Source organism: Camelina sativa, chromosome 10, assembly GCF_030686135.1.
Source record: "Camelina sativa cultivar CO46 ecotype springtype chromosome 10, ASM3068613v1".
In the NCBI taxonomy this organism is placed as follows: Eukaryota; Viridiplantae; Streptophyta; class Magnoliopsida; order Brassicales; family Brassicaceae; genus Camelina; species Camelina sativa.
The window spans coordinates 26,856,004-26,869,103 of record NC_141889.1 but is presented as its reverse complement, the minus strand read 5'-3'; the positions used below and the strand labels follow the sequence as shown (position 1 = coordinate 26,869,103).

General features: G+C 38.7%; 1 protein-coding gene across 1 annotated transcript; it reads left to right on the top strand.

Annotated features, from left to right (window-relative positions):
• The first annotated feature begins 9,471 nt into the window (after positions 1 to 9,471).
• On the top strand, positions 9,472 to 9,930 carry LOC147937433 (uncharacterized). Its single transcript, XM_087468805.1, has one exon. It carries the CDS (start codon positions 9,472 to 9,474, stop codon positions 9,928 to 9,930), a length of 459 nt encoding a protein of 152 aa, XP_087324931.1.
• The last annotated feature ends 3,170 nt before the right edge of the window (positions 9,931 to 13,100 follow it).

Here is a 13,100-nt window from a genome sequence, read left to right as displayed (position 1 = left end):
AGCCTCATAGTCCTTGTTCACACGGTGGAGCTTCAGGATCTTCCCACTATGTTGATGCCCTCGTCTGTGTTGAAGCCCTCCTCCGTGTTGATGCCCTCCTCTGTGTTGTTTGCCTCCTCTGTGAGGGTTCTGCTCCTCCTTGTGATCCTCCAACAGATGGTTGTGAAGCTGGTTGTGAAGCTGGTTGTGAAGCTGGTACTTGAGAGCCATGTTCCCATGTTTGTCCTTGGCCAAACAATACATTCCTTGGTTCCTGATTCAAAAATTTACAAGTCATAAAAATGTATAAGTCCTAATCATCACACCGAAAAGAAATATGAATACAACAAACCTGATTCTTCCTTGGACGACCCCTTGGTCTTGCAGTTGGAGCTTCAACAGTCGGGTTTGTACAAGATAACCTATTGTGTCCTTCTTGTTTGCAGTTGCTACAAGTCATGACTCTTCCGTTGTTTGCCACTCGTGTGTTGCTTGATGAAGATGCACTTTCATACATCCCTTTTCTCCTAGCATGGTTATTTGGTCGACCCAGATTTCCTTTCCTCCATGGTGGTGGTAAGACTCCCAATCTGTTCATTCGAGGCCATTCCAACTGACCTTGAACAGGCTTAATACCATCTTTATAGGTTGCCCGCCACATTCTTGTTGTGTACCGGTCAACAACATAATCTTGAACTTTCTGTTTCTTAGCTATGATCACAGAAGCAACATGGACACAAGGAATACCAGTCATCTGCCACTTAATGCATCCACAGGCAAGCACATTCATATCCACATAATAAGTCTCATCATGCAACTGTACCTCATGTTGATTGTCCCTAGCCATGTTTCTGATGCAAAACGGAGACCCTTCTATCATACGCTCTATCTCCAAAGAGCTCTCTTAGTGAACCTTGTCTTCAATCTTCTTGCAATGATATGCCTCTTCTCATTCCGCACCATACATTGCCTCCTTATATCCTCAAGCATTTCTAGTAAAGGCTTCCTCCTATCTTGGCGTATGGTTCTATTAAAAGACTCATTGAGGTTGTTCAAGTTATCATTGCAATGCGTACCTACTCTGAAGAAGGCTCTAGACCATGTCATCGGATTGGTGCGTAGAAGAGAATTAAATGCACCTGGGTTATACTTCTGCAACGCCTCCATATGTTTAGCATATTGTCTTGGGGTGTAGCTACGTGCAATCTTCCAAAACATACGCTGCAGTTGCAAATCATAGTTGTCTCTCTTCCAATTCTCCATGATATGTTTAGCACATAGACGATGCTCAGCTTGTGGGAGAGAACGTTCTTTATGGCTTTAACAAGACCCTGAAAATGATTGATGAAAACACATTAAACACATTTACTAACCAATTGTTTGTTAGAAAGAATAGCTATCTTTCTTCCATCCTCAAGCCCCAATGAAGTAGAGAGTCACCTCATGAACCAATCCCAATTGTCATCATTCTCTATCTCAACCACTGCCCAAGCAAGTGGAACTATCCTATTGTCTCCATCTCTTCCAACAGCAGCCAAGAGATGTCCCTTGATGTCCCATTTCAGAAAGGCACCATCTACTCCGATGATGGTCTACATGTCTGCTTCCAAGTATCCCTTTGTGATTTAAAACATACAAATAACTGATAGAACCTTTGTAAGCTCCCAATTGTCGGACAAGGAATAGTCTCAATCTCAAAAACAGTTCCTGGATTTGATCTCTTAATCTCTGCTTGATAATCCATATCTGTGAGAAATGTTCTTGATGACCAGCCTTTGCTTCTCGCCTCACTCTTGTCTTTGCCTTAGAACATTGTTCTTCACTAACTTCTAGATTGTATTCTCTCTTAATCTCTGCTTGCATCTCTCTCGGTCTGATCTTTGGATTCTGTCTCAACCTATCCACAAACAACCAAGCTATCGTTCCTCGCTTTAACATGTGACTGTACCCTGATCTCACACATACATGCTTACTCTCGTATACCTTTATTTGCATCTTGTGTTTCTTCTTATTGTAAGAGCAATAGTATCTCCACAAACACTTAACCTTAGGATCAATATTAGCACATTTTGCACCAATCTTCAAAGCCTGCGATCTAGACAGCTTAATGTCGTATTTAGTCTTCAGGAAATACCTAAGCACAACTATCTTGGACTCCTCCGGTGAACTAAACGTTTTCCCCAAATCGAGCTGCACTTCAGGATCTTTGACTTCTACATGGTCTTCATTATCCCCACCTTGGCCATTATCTTCGTCTTCACTATCTGACAAAGGGTCAGGAATCTTCTCGTCATCAAAGATATCATCTCCACTGTCATTATCGTCTCGTCTTCCGCTTCTCTCGCACCCTCTCCAAACTCTGCTTCGAAGTCCTCGCAAAATAGTTCTTCTACACCAACACGGTTTCCATCTTCTTCTTCAAAGACTTGGTTTCTATCATCCTGGTTACCCTCTTCCTCTCCAACAGCCTCGTACCCAACGTCATCACAATCTTCATCGCCAACCACCTCATAATTATCTCCACTTAGAGCACCTAAATCTTCAAAAGGACACAAATCACACTCTTCTAAGGGAACAAGAACACAATTATACGGAATAATTGGAGAACCTGAACCAACACCCAATTCAGGACCGGTCAAATTGGGAGCAGTCGCATCGGGAGCATTCGACTCGGGAGAAATAGACCAGTGAGCAGACGTTTCTCCATCTTTATTGGGCCTCTTCCGATTGGGACGACGCATTTAAAGCTTCTTTTCCTTAGTCATCGGTTCGATTCGAAGAGAAGATCCAAGGAGGAATCGCAAATTAGGGTTCGTGATTTTGGGGATTTTGTGATTTTGGGGATTTTGTAAGGAATGTTCGATTTTGTAAGGAACTGATTCAGTTCTTGAAAAACCATAAGGACTTCCCGCATACCAAAGGATGATAACGAGCTTAAACACAAATGACCATAATAAGAGAATGGAACTTGGCTTTCTCCGCATAAGATGCATCTTTATCTATAAGTGCTTTTTCAAGGGTCTCCCGGGATGTAACTGTAAGTTAAACGAGACCCACTTAAACCTTTCAACGGCACAAAGATCAAGTAATTAAGCTTAAACAAAGCTTGATACTAGAGGAGCTATTCCAAACTTAAACCAAAGCTCAACCCCAAACTAACAGAGAGAAATATTTGAGGCAAAGGAGATTAGACCAAACAAGGGAAATTACAGCCCATAAAGAGGGGGTACCAAACCTGAGCAACTGATGGTACCGGATCTTAAACGGTTACAATTTGATCAGAGCAAACAGGGGACACAAAAGGGAGACAGTAGAGATGAACGAGAGATACCAAAATAATGAAGATTTGAGTTTATGCAAAGATTTGTCGATGAAGGAAGAGGGAAGAACCGTTGCTAGAAGACACATGAGCCTCCACTTCGCGTATACTCAACAGAAAGAATCAACGGTCATAACTGAGTCTAGCCAATATTCCCCTCCATTTCGCGTATACTCAACATAAAGAATCAACAGTCATAACTGAGCCTAGACAATATTACCCTCCGTGAATCGCGAACACAAGTGGCACCCCGAGCACATCAACAACCAACATATCCTAAGAAACGGGAACCAAAGACACAATATCCCTTGATCTGAACCTCCACATCTACTGATCCACTATGACAAAAACCTCCACGCTTCCACAACCGCATGATCCAACAACAAGGACTGAAAACTAAGTAAGAATATAAAGGAGGTGACCGGCGCCGGCGCTATATGAACCGCCACGCCCTGATCACAGTCTTAATAGAGGCTTTGAGAAAGAGGAGCGGCCGGAGAAAAATTAGGTTTTTAGAGAGAGAGCACTCTTAATATCAATCACTTAAAAGACACTTAAAGTATCTTAGCATCTTAAATATCAATCACTTAGAAAGTAGACACTTTTACCTATTTTAAAGACACTCATCATAAAAAAAATATTAAACTAATAATTAAAAAATGTTAAGACATGATCAAAGGTCAATTAAAACCTAATGTGTACTCAACCACGAATTAGTGGTATCGTCGTAACACTTCAGGATCGAATCCACAAAGACCAAGAAATTGCACTATGAAATTATGAAGATCAAATATAGCTAAGACAAAATAGGAAGTTTGTGTTTCAAGTAACTAAATAAGTGATCATAATGTTGTGCTTTGTCAACCTCTTGCTTTCATGAATAATTCCCTTGATGTTGCTAATAAGCACTTGAGCAGATTCAGTATTCAGATGAGGCAGAGAAAAGAGGTTGAAAGAGTTTTGGTAATCAATGCTCCTTGGAGACATGATCATAATGTTGGTCCTCCCTAACAAGGTTTGAAGGAGTTGGAATGCACTGAAAAAAAACCGAGTCGTTCCAAGATTAATCTTGCATCGAGTAACAATCGAACAAATCTAACCACCAAGTTTTGAGAAAATTAATCCCCCTATCCAATCTAAAACTATCTCTACTGTTCTAGGATGGTGTCTTCTACCTACCGTGAACGAGTTTTAATGCCCTCACCAAGTTTAGAGAAAAATAGTGCCCTATCCAAGTTTTTAGTGTTTTTTAACATTTATATATTATATTTATTTTTGACATTAATATTTTAACCGTTATTACATCCACTGGTCAACTAGTCGTAAAACTTCTGCAAAAGCACCAATTTTAAAATGCTAAACCAGTCGTTCATAATGCTTAATAACACTTGGAACTACAACCGCCCACTTCCGCAAACTCCCGCTACGACAACCGCAAACGCTGCGTTTGAACCAATCAAGCCCTAAATCAGCTTTCGAATTGGACTTAACAAGGGAAGAGGAAATTCAAACATGGGCCTTAAACCAGATGGGCTTGGAGTTGGATATGTTGACTTCAAGGGGAACCGAGGTGAAACATGGGCCTGTCCACCAAGTTTATATCGCCAAATCTGTTGAATTTAGCCACAAACCTTCTGAGATTCTCGACAGTCAGCTCACTCCTTCGTTCCCCTCGAAGTCAACACCAGCAACTCCATGCTTACCACTGTGGGACTCATGAAATTTGCATTGACAACAATTGAACCTCGTGGGTATAGTGGTGGTAAGTATGGAGTTGCACGATGTTGGGAATGTTGCCTCGATAATCATGTCTAGGAGAGTCTTCGTTCTTGTCGTGTGTAGTTTTTTCCGATTAGACTTGTTTGTATTTTGACTATTTTAGCTATAATTTTTTTATACTTTTAGAAGAGTGTAGTATGAATACTTAAATGTCTACTATCAAGTATTTGAGGTTTCAATAAGGTTTTAGGTTTTAGAACAGATTAAGAGCTTTATAGCACGGGTCACTTTTGAAAAACTTTCCGGATTCATATTTTGACGAGTTTTGTGTCTATGAAAAGCTGGACGGGTCATCTTTATCCTCGAAGTAGAATCAAGTTATTGCGTTCAGCCATTTGGAAGATATGCTCGATCTACCAAGACATGTCGGATAACCGATCGGTTAATCAGTCCGGGTCGGGTCGGATAACTGAATTTAAATCTCAATATCTCCAAATTGAACAGAATACCAAATTGGTATGAACCAAAACCCATAAAATCGGGTCGGGTAAAAACCGCATGCCCTGCTCTTTCCAATGAATTTCGTTAAATCTATCTTAACATTTTTGAAGTACATTTTTGTGTCATCCTCTCTTATCTTTGTATCCAAACAAGTCTCAACTAAATTCTTTACAATCCTTACAACCAAACACAATCATTTCCTTATTTGATGATATTAATTTCCTAAAAACTATCTACCTAATTTAAATCAATATGTTAGATTAAAATATAATTCTCCTTGCACTTTTATTTAATCTTCTATTTAATTATTTTAATTACTATTTAATTCATAAAGTTAAAAAAAATTTAGATTTTTTTCTGCGTATGATGTGATTTGAGTTTTTATAAACGGATATATATTTTAAAAATTTTCTTATGATATTTATAACCAAACAAGTATATCCACATATAGAGCTCGAAATACATTTTTAAAGTACAATAGGGTGCCATTACTTTTTGGCTTTTTGCCAACTTCGGGTCAGATTTTTAACTAAAATTATAACCGATTCAATTATATGGATCCTCTTTAAGATTACCGAATATTTTGGGCCGGGTTCTAATCCATAGCGTACTTATTTACATCTAATTAATGTCAATTAATGCCTATTGTATCTTAGGAAAGATCTAATTTACATGCCGAATTTTTAGGGCTGAGTTTGATAAAAAGAATTGATAACACAAATTCTGTAATCACATCCATATAATATAGCAACTAATTCAAGATGAATACATTTAGGAAATATCTAATTTGCGTTTAATAAACGATTACATATTTGCTAAGTTCTTATTAGCTTTTAATATACACTATTAATCCAATAATATCAATTGAGAATCAAAATAAGAATATGTCATATCATTCATTCCTAAATCATAGCTAACCAAATAATAAAATGTATATTCTCAACTTGCGAATCAAGAGTTTATACAAAACCTATTTACAACCGTTCACAATATATATAGAGATGCAATTCACCATCGACTACAAGCACCACTAAACTATTACAATATCATATCAACAAAATAATAGACCGTGGTGTACCAAGGGTAAAACCTAATGACCATTAAAAACCAAATCTTCCTACTCTCAATAAACCATATATATCCCTAAAATCCGACCATCAAGTTGACCCCCATTAATCCACGAGACAGAGTGGCAGACAGGGGTATAAACCCATAACATTTCAAAACCCTGGAGACTCATCTCATCTCATCTCATAATTTATTTTTGGATCCACCGGCGTGGATGAAATATCCGATGACGGTACCGGATTTTGTATTCGAGACTGGGAAGCTCTGGTAGAGGAATAACAGATTAGATCATGTTTAGGGAGAGGAGAACAGTTGGATCGAAAGCAGAAGATAAATAATAAGCGATCCGTGTTAATGCAAGACTAACAGTTGGATTCTCCTTCTCTTCTCTCCAAGACTAACTTTTCCGACGGTGAGATTCTCGACTTTCCCCTCCTCTAATCGCGCTATTGTAATAGCATATATATATATATATATATTTTGATTCGATTCCGAGTCTGTTTACTGATTTGGGGAAATGACTTTTTTTTTTTTTTTTTTTTTTTTTTTTGAGAAACTTGATCTTATTAGACTTGGCTCTGGTTCCTGAGTTGACCTGTTGTTATTCAAGTGCTCGGGCAATTCAACTATATTATTCATTTTCCATCTAATCAAATCGTATATATGTTAGGAACGTGATCCTTAAACGCAGCTTTTGTTCATGATTCTAGGCAGCAAATCTTTCTTATTAGTTTTGAAAAAGAAAAAGAAAAATTAAAGTTTTTTTAGGGCATTTCTTACCTGTAGATATGTCAGAAGTTTTTTGAGGGCGACTGAAAGGAACCTGAGGAGATGCTAATGTAATCCTATACCATCACGACCTCTTTGTCTTCCGGTTCTGGTTCCAAACAAACACATTCCTTTTAATTTCCAGGACTTCCTGCTCAGGCTTCTCCGCGAGCTTCTTGTCAGGAGTGATTTCCTTTAGTAATCATATTGGCTTCTTAGAAGTATCTTTTGCAGTACTGGATGCACGTTCAGCAGCACTCCTCCATGACTCCCCACTCTCAATCTCACGATAATAATACCCTCGGGGCAGTAGACCCGTAGCCCGTCCCCTTCTTCCCATCCTACCACATCCAAGACCACGTCCACGTCCTATTTTTGGTGGCATACTACAAGGAAATAAAGATGAGTCTTGTTCTTATAAAGATTCCTAACCTAGAATCTAACAAATGACCGAATAAATTGTTATGAACATTCCTATGAATATGGAATTTAGCAAGTGACCGAATCAATTTCCTAGACAGCTTTGCGACACATTTACTCGATAAAACGTTGAAAATATGGTTTCTCGTAGCATCGCTTAACCATGCTCTGATACCACGCTTGTAACACCCCCTATCTGTCCTAAATATAAAAACAAATTGGAAGCACTACGTAGGACTCTCGTAGTCGGCAACCAAGGCTTCCGGAACGAATCTAATCACGCTGGTCATGCAACCGCGAGCGCCCGACCTCTCGAGTACGACCTAAGGCTTTGCAACCGGTACCGCGAGCGAAAGTTGTGTTAAGTCCGGACTAGATTTAATATTAGTTGGAATAACCATTTAGCTTTTGAAAATCTGAGTCTTTACGTATATATAATATACGCGAAAATCGTTACCAAAACGTTTATATAGCTTTCGGATCCTTTTGGAAACCATACATAATATACATAGTAAGAATTTACAAAAACTGTAAAACCTACATTGATTCGCCTAGGTCATGTTGCTTCTTCTACGGAGATCTTTCGGCTAATGATTCCTGGGGAAAAAATGAAGTAGAATCGTAAGTAATCTAGCATTACTTAGTGAGGCCGATATGTAAGGAAATCTTACCCAACGATATCTAAGGAATTCTACCAATATACCTATCCCCAAACCGCAAGCAATACGAATTCAACCAACAAGCAATGATACAATGCAACAAGCATAATGAAGTGCAATGCATGAAGACTCGAATTTATGTATGCAGCGGAAATAATGAATATGCATGCTTCTACCCTAAGGAAGGCCTTCTACGAATACATGATATCTGAAGGCAATGCCCGACAACCCTAGACAGAAAGTCTAAAAGTGATCCACATTCCTTCGTACTACATCGTCATGTAGCGTCCGACCGGATATGATCCGCTCCGAACCTTTGTAAGCCATAACGTTACAGAGTTACACGCAACTCACAGCAGACGGATGGGATCCTCATGATTCGCTTCATGCAAGCTACCTAAACGATAGTAACTAACATGAACGAAAGCAATAATATAACAATAGGACGGGATAACTGCAATGGTAGGGGACAACATTTACACGCCCAGATCTAATGGTAAATAATTTGATTAATCCACAGACTAATGAGTGGCTTTTACCTATTCTCCAAGAATTTATGGATCAGGAGGATGTTCAAGTTATTAAGAGTTTGACTATTAGCAAATCTATTAAGCCAGATCGATTGGTGTGACATTATACAAATTCCGGTCGGTACTCAGTTAAGTCGGGTTATAAGGTAGCTCAAGCCGTGAAGGCCGAAATCGAATATGGTCCTTGCTTGGAATCTTCTCGTACCACCTAAAATCAGACATTTTTCTGGTAGATAGCGTCTGGTTCTCTCCTGGTGACGGTGCGATTAGCTTCTCAGGGAGTTCATTGTGACATGGTATGTAAGAGATGTGATCTAGCGGCAGAGAGTATTAATCACACTTTCTTTGATTGTTCTCATTCCCGACATATATGGGAAATGGTCTTCGTTGGATTACCCACAGACAAGTTTTCATATGATTCAGTGTATTCAAATTTGGATTTTATTTATGGTAAAGGGACTACGGTGTATTCAAATTTGGATTTATTTATGGTAAAGGGATAGTCCCTATGGCTTTAGGAGCTACTCATCTTTTGATACCGTGGCTTGTTTGGTTCTTATGGAAGGATATGAATAAGAAAGTCTTTCAAGGGTTACAATCAGAGCCAATAAATATCATTAATCAGTCTTTAGGCGAACAATTGTTGTGGGAAGAAGCCCATATAGCCTCAAGGGTTAGTCCGGGTTCACCGGAACCCATGCATACTGCTGAGCCGATAATTCGTTGTCAAGTTGATGGTTCGAGGAAATCTACAGAACCAAATTCAGGATTGGGATGGTGGTGTGGTGATGGTGAGAATCAGACTTTAGTTATGGGTGCAAGATGTCAACGTAGCAGTTCGTCCCCACTTCATTCGGAGCTAGAAACATTACTATGGGCTATGGAGTGTATTCTTTCTAGAGGCATTGATTGTCAGATGTTCGAAACGGATTCTGCAGAGTTAGTTGTGATAGTGCAAGTTCCGTAGGAGTGGTCGGTCTTCTCTACTCTCTTTGATAAGTTCCAGGCTCTTAGTGCCCCTTTGCCTACTTTTACTCTTTCCAAGATCCCACGGGCGTCAAACCTGAAGGCTGATTTTTTAGCTCGTTCTTCTAGAACGTTATTGTCGGAAACTATTTTTGTAAATAACTTTCCTCTAGTTTGGGCAACCAATCTAGGAATTTTATTTTAATTATTGTTACGTCGGAAAAAAAACTGCAATGCGACTAAACGTCCAGCATCACAACTATACCATCGCGGCGCTATATCAAATAATCACACAGGCAACATAACAACAATGCAACTATGATGATATACTAATGGAACAATGGATGTGGTACCTAACATGATGCACACAAGAATCACACAACAAGCAATATCACAAACAAGAATATCAAGTCACACAAGGGATTGCGTACTAATTAATCACACAACAATAATCAAGTAGTTCCATACCTAAGTGCTAATGACTACTAAACCGTTCTAATCGTAATGCTAAACACTTAGCAGTTCTAGCTTAAGAAGTAATCACTAACTTAATCTTAGTCAACTAACTTAATCCTAGTAAACTAAGCTTAATTCTAATTAACTTAACTTAATCATAATTACCTAACTTAAACATGATTAAATAACTTAACCTTGATTAACTAACATAATCCTACTTAACTACCTTAATCCTACTTAACTAACTTAATCCTACTTAACTAGTTTAATCCTAAACTAATCAAGTAAAGAAGACTAACCTCAATTAAATAATTAAATAAACAAAAACTAAACTAGCCTATTCACGTGCTACTTCCACGCGATCGGGAACTCACCTAGCTTTTTCCGGCGCTTTGCAGCTCTTTGCGCGCTCCTCCTAAACGCTTAAAGTTTTTCTATTAGGTTTTCGGGTTTATATAGCCTGCCAAGGTCGGTTTAACCAAGTAGGAGGTAGCACTGGGCGACCCTTGGCGCGACACATGGCAGACACCCTTTGCGACTCCGGTGCCGACACATGGCAAACAAATAGGGACAACATTACAAGATAAAATTCGCGCCGTTGTGGATAGGGATTGAAGCTGATCGGATAAGCATCACCTTCGGATGATCCTGACCGTCCATTCCCCTAGCTAGCGTCTTTGCATCACGACCGTCAGTCCGTTAGCGTACCGGTATGGACGTATCCAACCACCGGGCACCGAACTGGTGGGTGATACATAAGGTTACCTGTCCGCGTGCCTGCTTAGGAAAATGATACCGTACTGGACCAATCCTTCTCTCGTGCAAATTACCCATTGCAACCCACATTAACTGGTGATACCACTATCTGCGTTACCGATAGTCATCCTGTGCTGGCTGGTGCAACCATTGTCCGGGCTACTAATAACAATCCGCGTTAGCTGGCACTACCATCGTCTAGATCACTGATAGTGACCCGCGTGAGCTGGTATCGCCAATGTCCGGATCGCCTAAAGCAACTTATGTCCGTTGATACTACCATTGCCAACCATTGCCAATTTTCCGTGACCCTACCTAATCTCCCTAGACCAGCTAAGGCTTCCTAGATAAGACTAATCCTATAATCTTACCTATGGGTCCTCGACCAACTTAGGGACATTGCCGATAGCCTGAATTTCCATTCCATTTTTCCCATTTGACGGAGAATCAATCTTGATATGGCATTATCTTCTCGGTCCTTAGGTGTGCCTCATCACTCCCTTGTATTGGCCCTTTGAATGTCCGAGCCAAAATTGTCCTTCCTTGATGGAATAATGGGTTTTAGTTGACCAGCCATGGCAAAGGTTGTTCCGTTCGGGCCTGAGCCATGGTGAGGGGTATTACATCCAGCCTCATCATCTCTCAGAATGATTGGATTGACTATCTTCAAAGATTTAGCTGCTTTTCTATTGTCACACTATTACTTTCCCAACTTTTGATTTGTAAAATTCAGGGCCTGGCTAGTTCAAATGCATCGTTTGCGGTTGCAGTTGTGGTTTAAAGCATTATTAAGCGTTTTGAATGACTGGTTCAGCGTATTTAAATGGATGTGTTTGCGGGAGTTTTACGACTGGCTGACCAGCGGGTGCAATTGCGGTTAAAACATAATGAATATAATATATAATTGTATAAATGTTTGAAAACACCAAAAAATTATTAAACTTGATTTATTATTAAAAATCATAAAAAGTACTAAGATAATTATTGAAAAAACAAATAAATTTCATATTAAATTTTTTATTACTTTACGCATTTGGATTTTCACCAAAAATTTCATCAAGTAATGTGATAAATGACAAGTAATGTGGTTGTAGATCTTCTCTGTTAGATCTCACATACTCAATAAATTTCTCACATTAAATCTCAAGATCAAGGTAAATTAATTATGAAAGACCAATGTTCTTGATGTTTGAAAAAAAAACATATTTTTAGTTTTCTGGACTCTCACACAAGGGCAGACCCAAGTGAGAGAGTATGGGTTCAGTTGACCCCCTCGCCCCCATTAGTTTTTAAAAAGAGTTCTATTGTGTAAATTTACCATTTTTAATACTACAATTTACTATAATGAATCAATCAAAAATAGTTTATTTAGTCAAAAACCCATATCTCAATTTATTTTTATTTAATTTTCTTGCAATATTTTAGTAGCCCATTTCTAAAAAATATTTTTATACGTTTTAATTAACATAAATATAGAAAGAAAATAAAATCTTTCTCTCTCTTAATATATCAGTAATATTTAGTGATTTTACATATTGTCATATCACACAAAACCAAAAATAAAAATAAAAATCTCATATTTTCTAATTAACTTTCTTCAATGAAGAAAAACCTCTAACTTAATTAGCATAAGTCTATTTAACAAAAAAAAAATATATCAAATATTGATTCTCCAAAGTTATATTTTGATCCCAATAAAAATGTTTCTACGCCCGTCATTGTTTTCGCATAACGATTTTTGTTATGCAGTTTCATGGAGCTGTCTTTGCATCAATAAGAAGCAGCTAAAATCAATGCTTAAGAAGAAGCTTCAATCGGATAAGTTGCAGGAATTGATCGATGAAGATAATGACGAGTTTGCTTCAGTGGAGCCAGTGTCGACCGCCACCAATGAAGAGTGTCGCTCGACACTACAGCCAATTATCGAAGAAGAATGACGATACGTAGAGAATTCAAGTG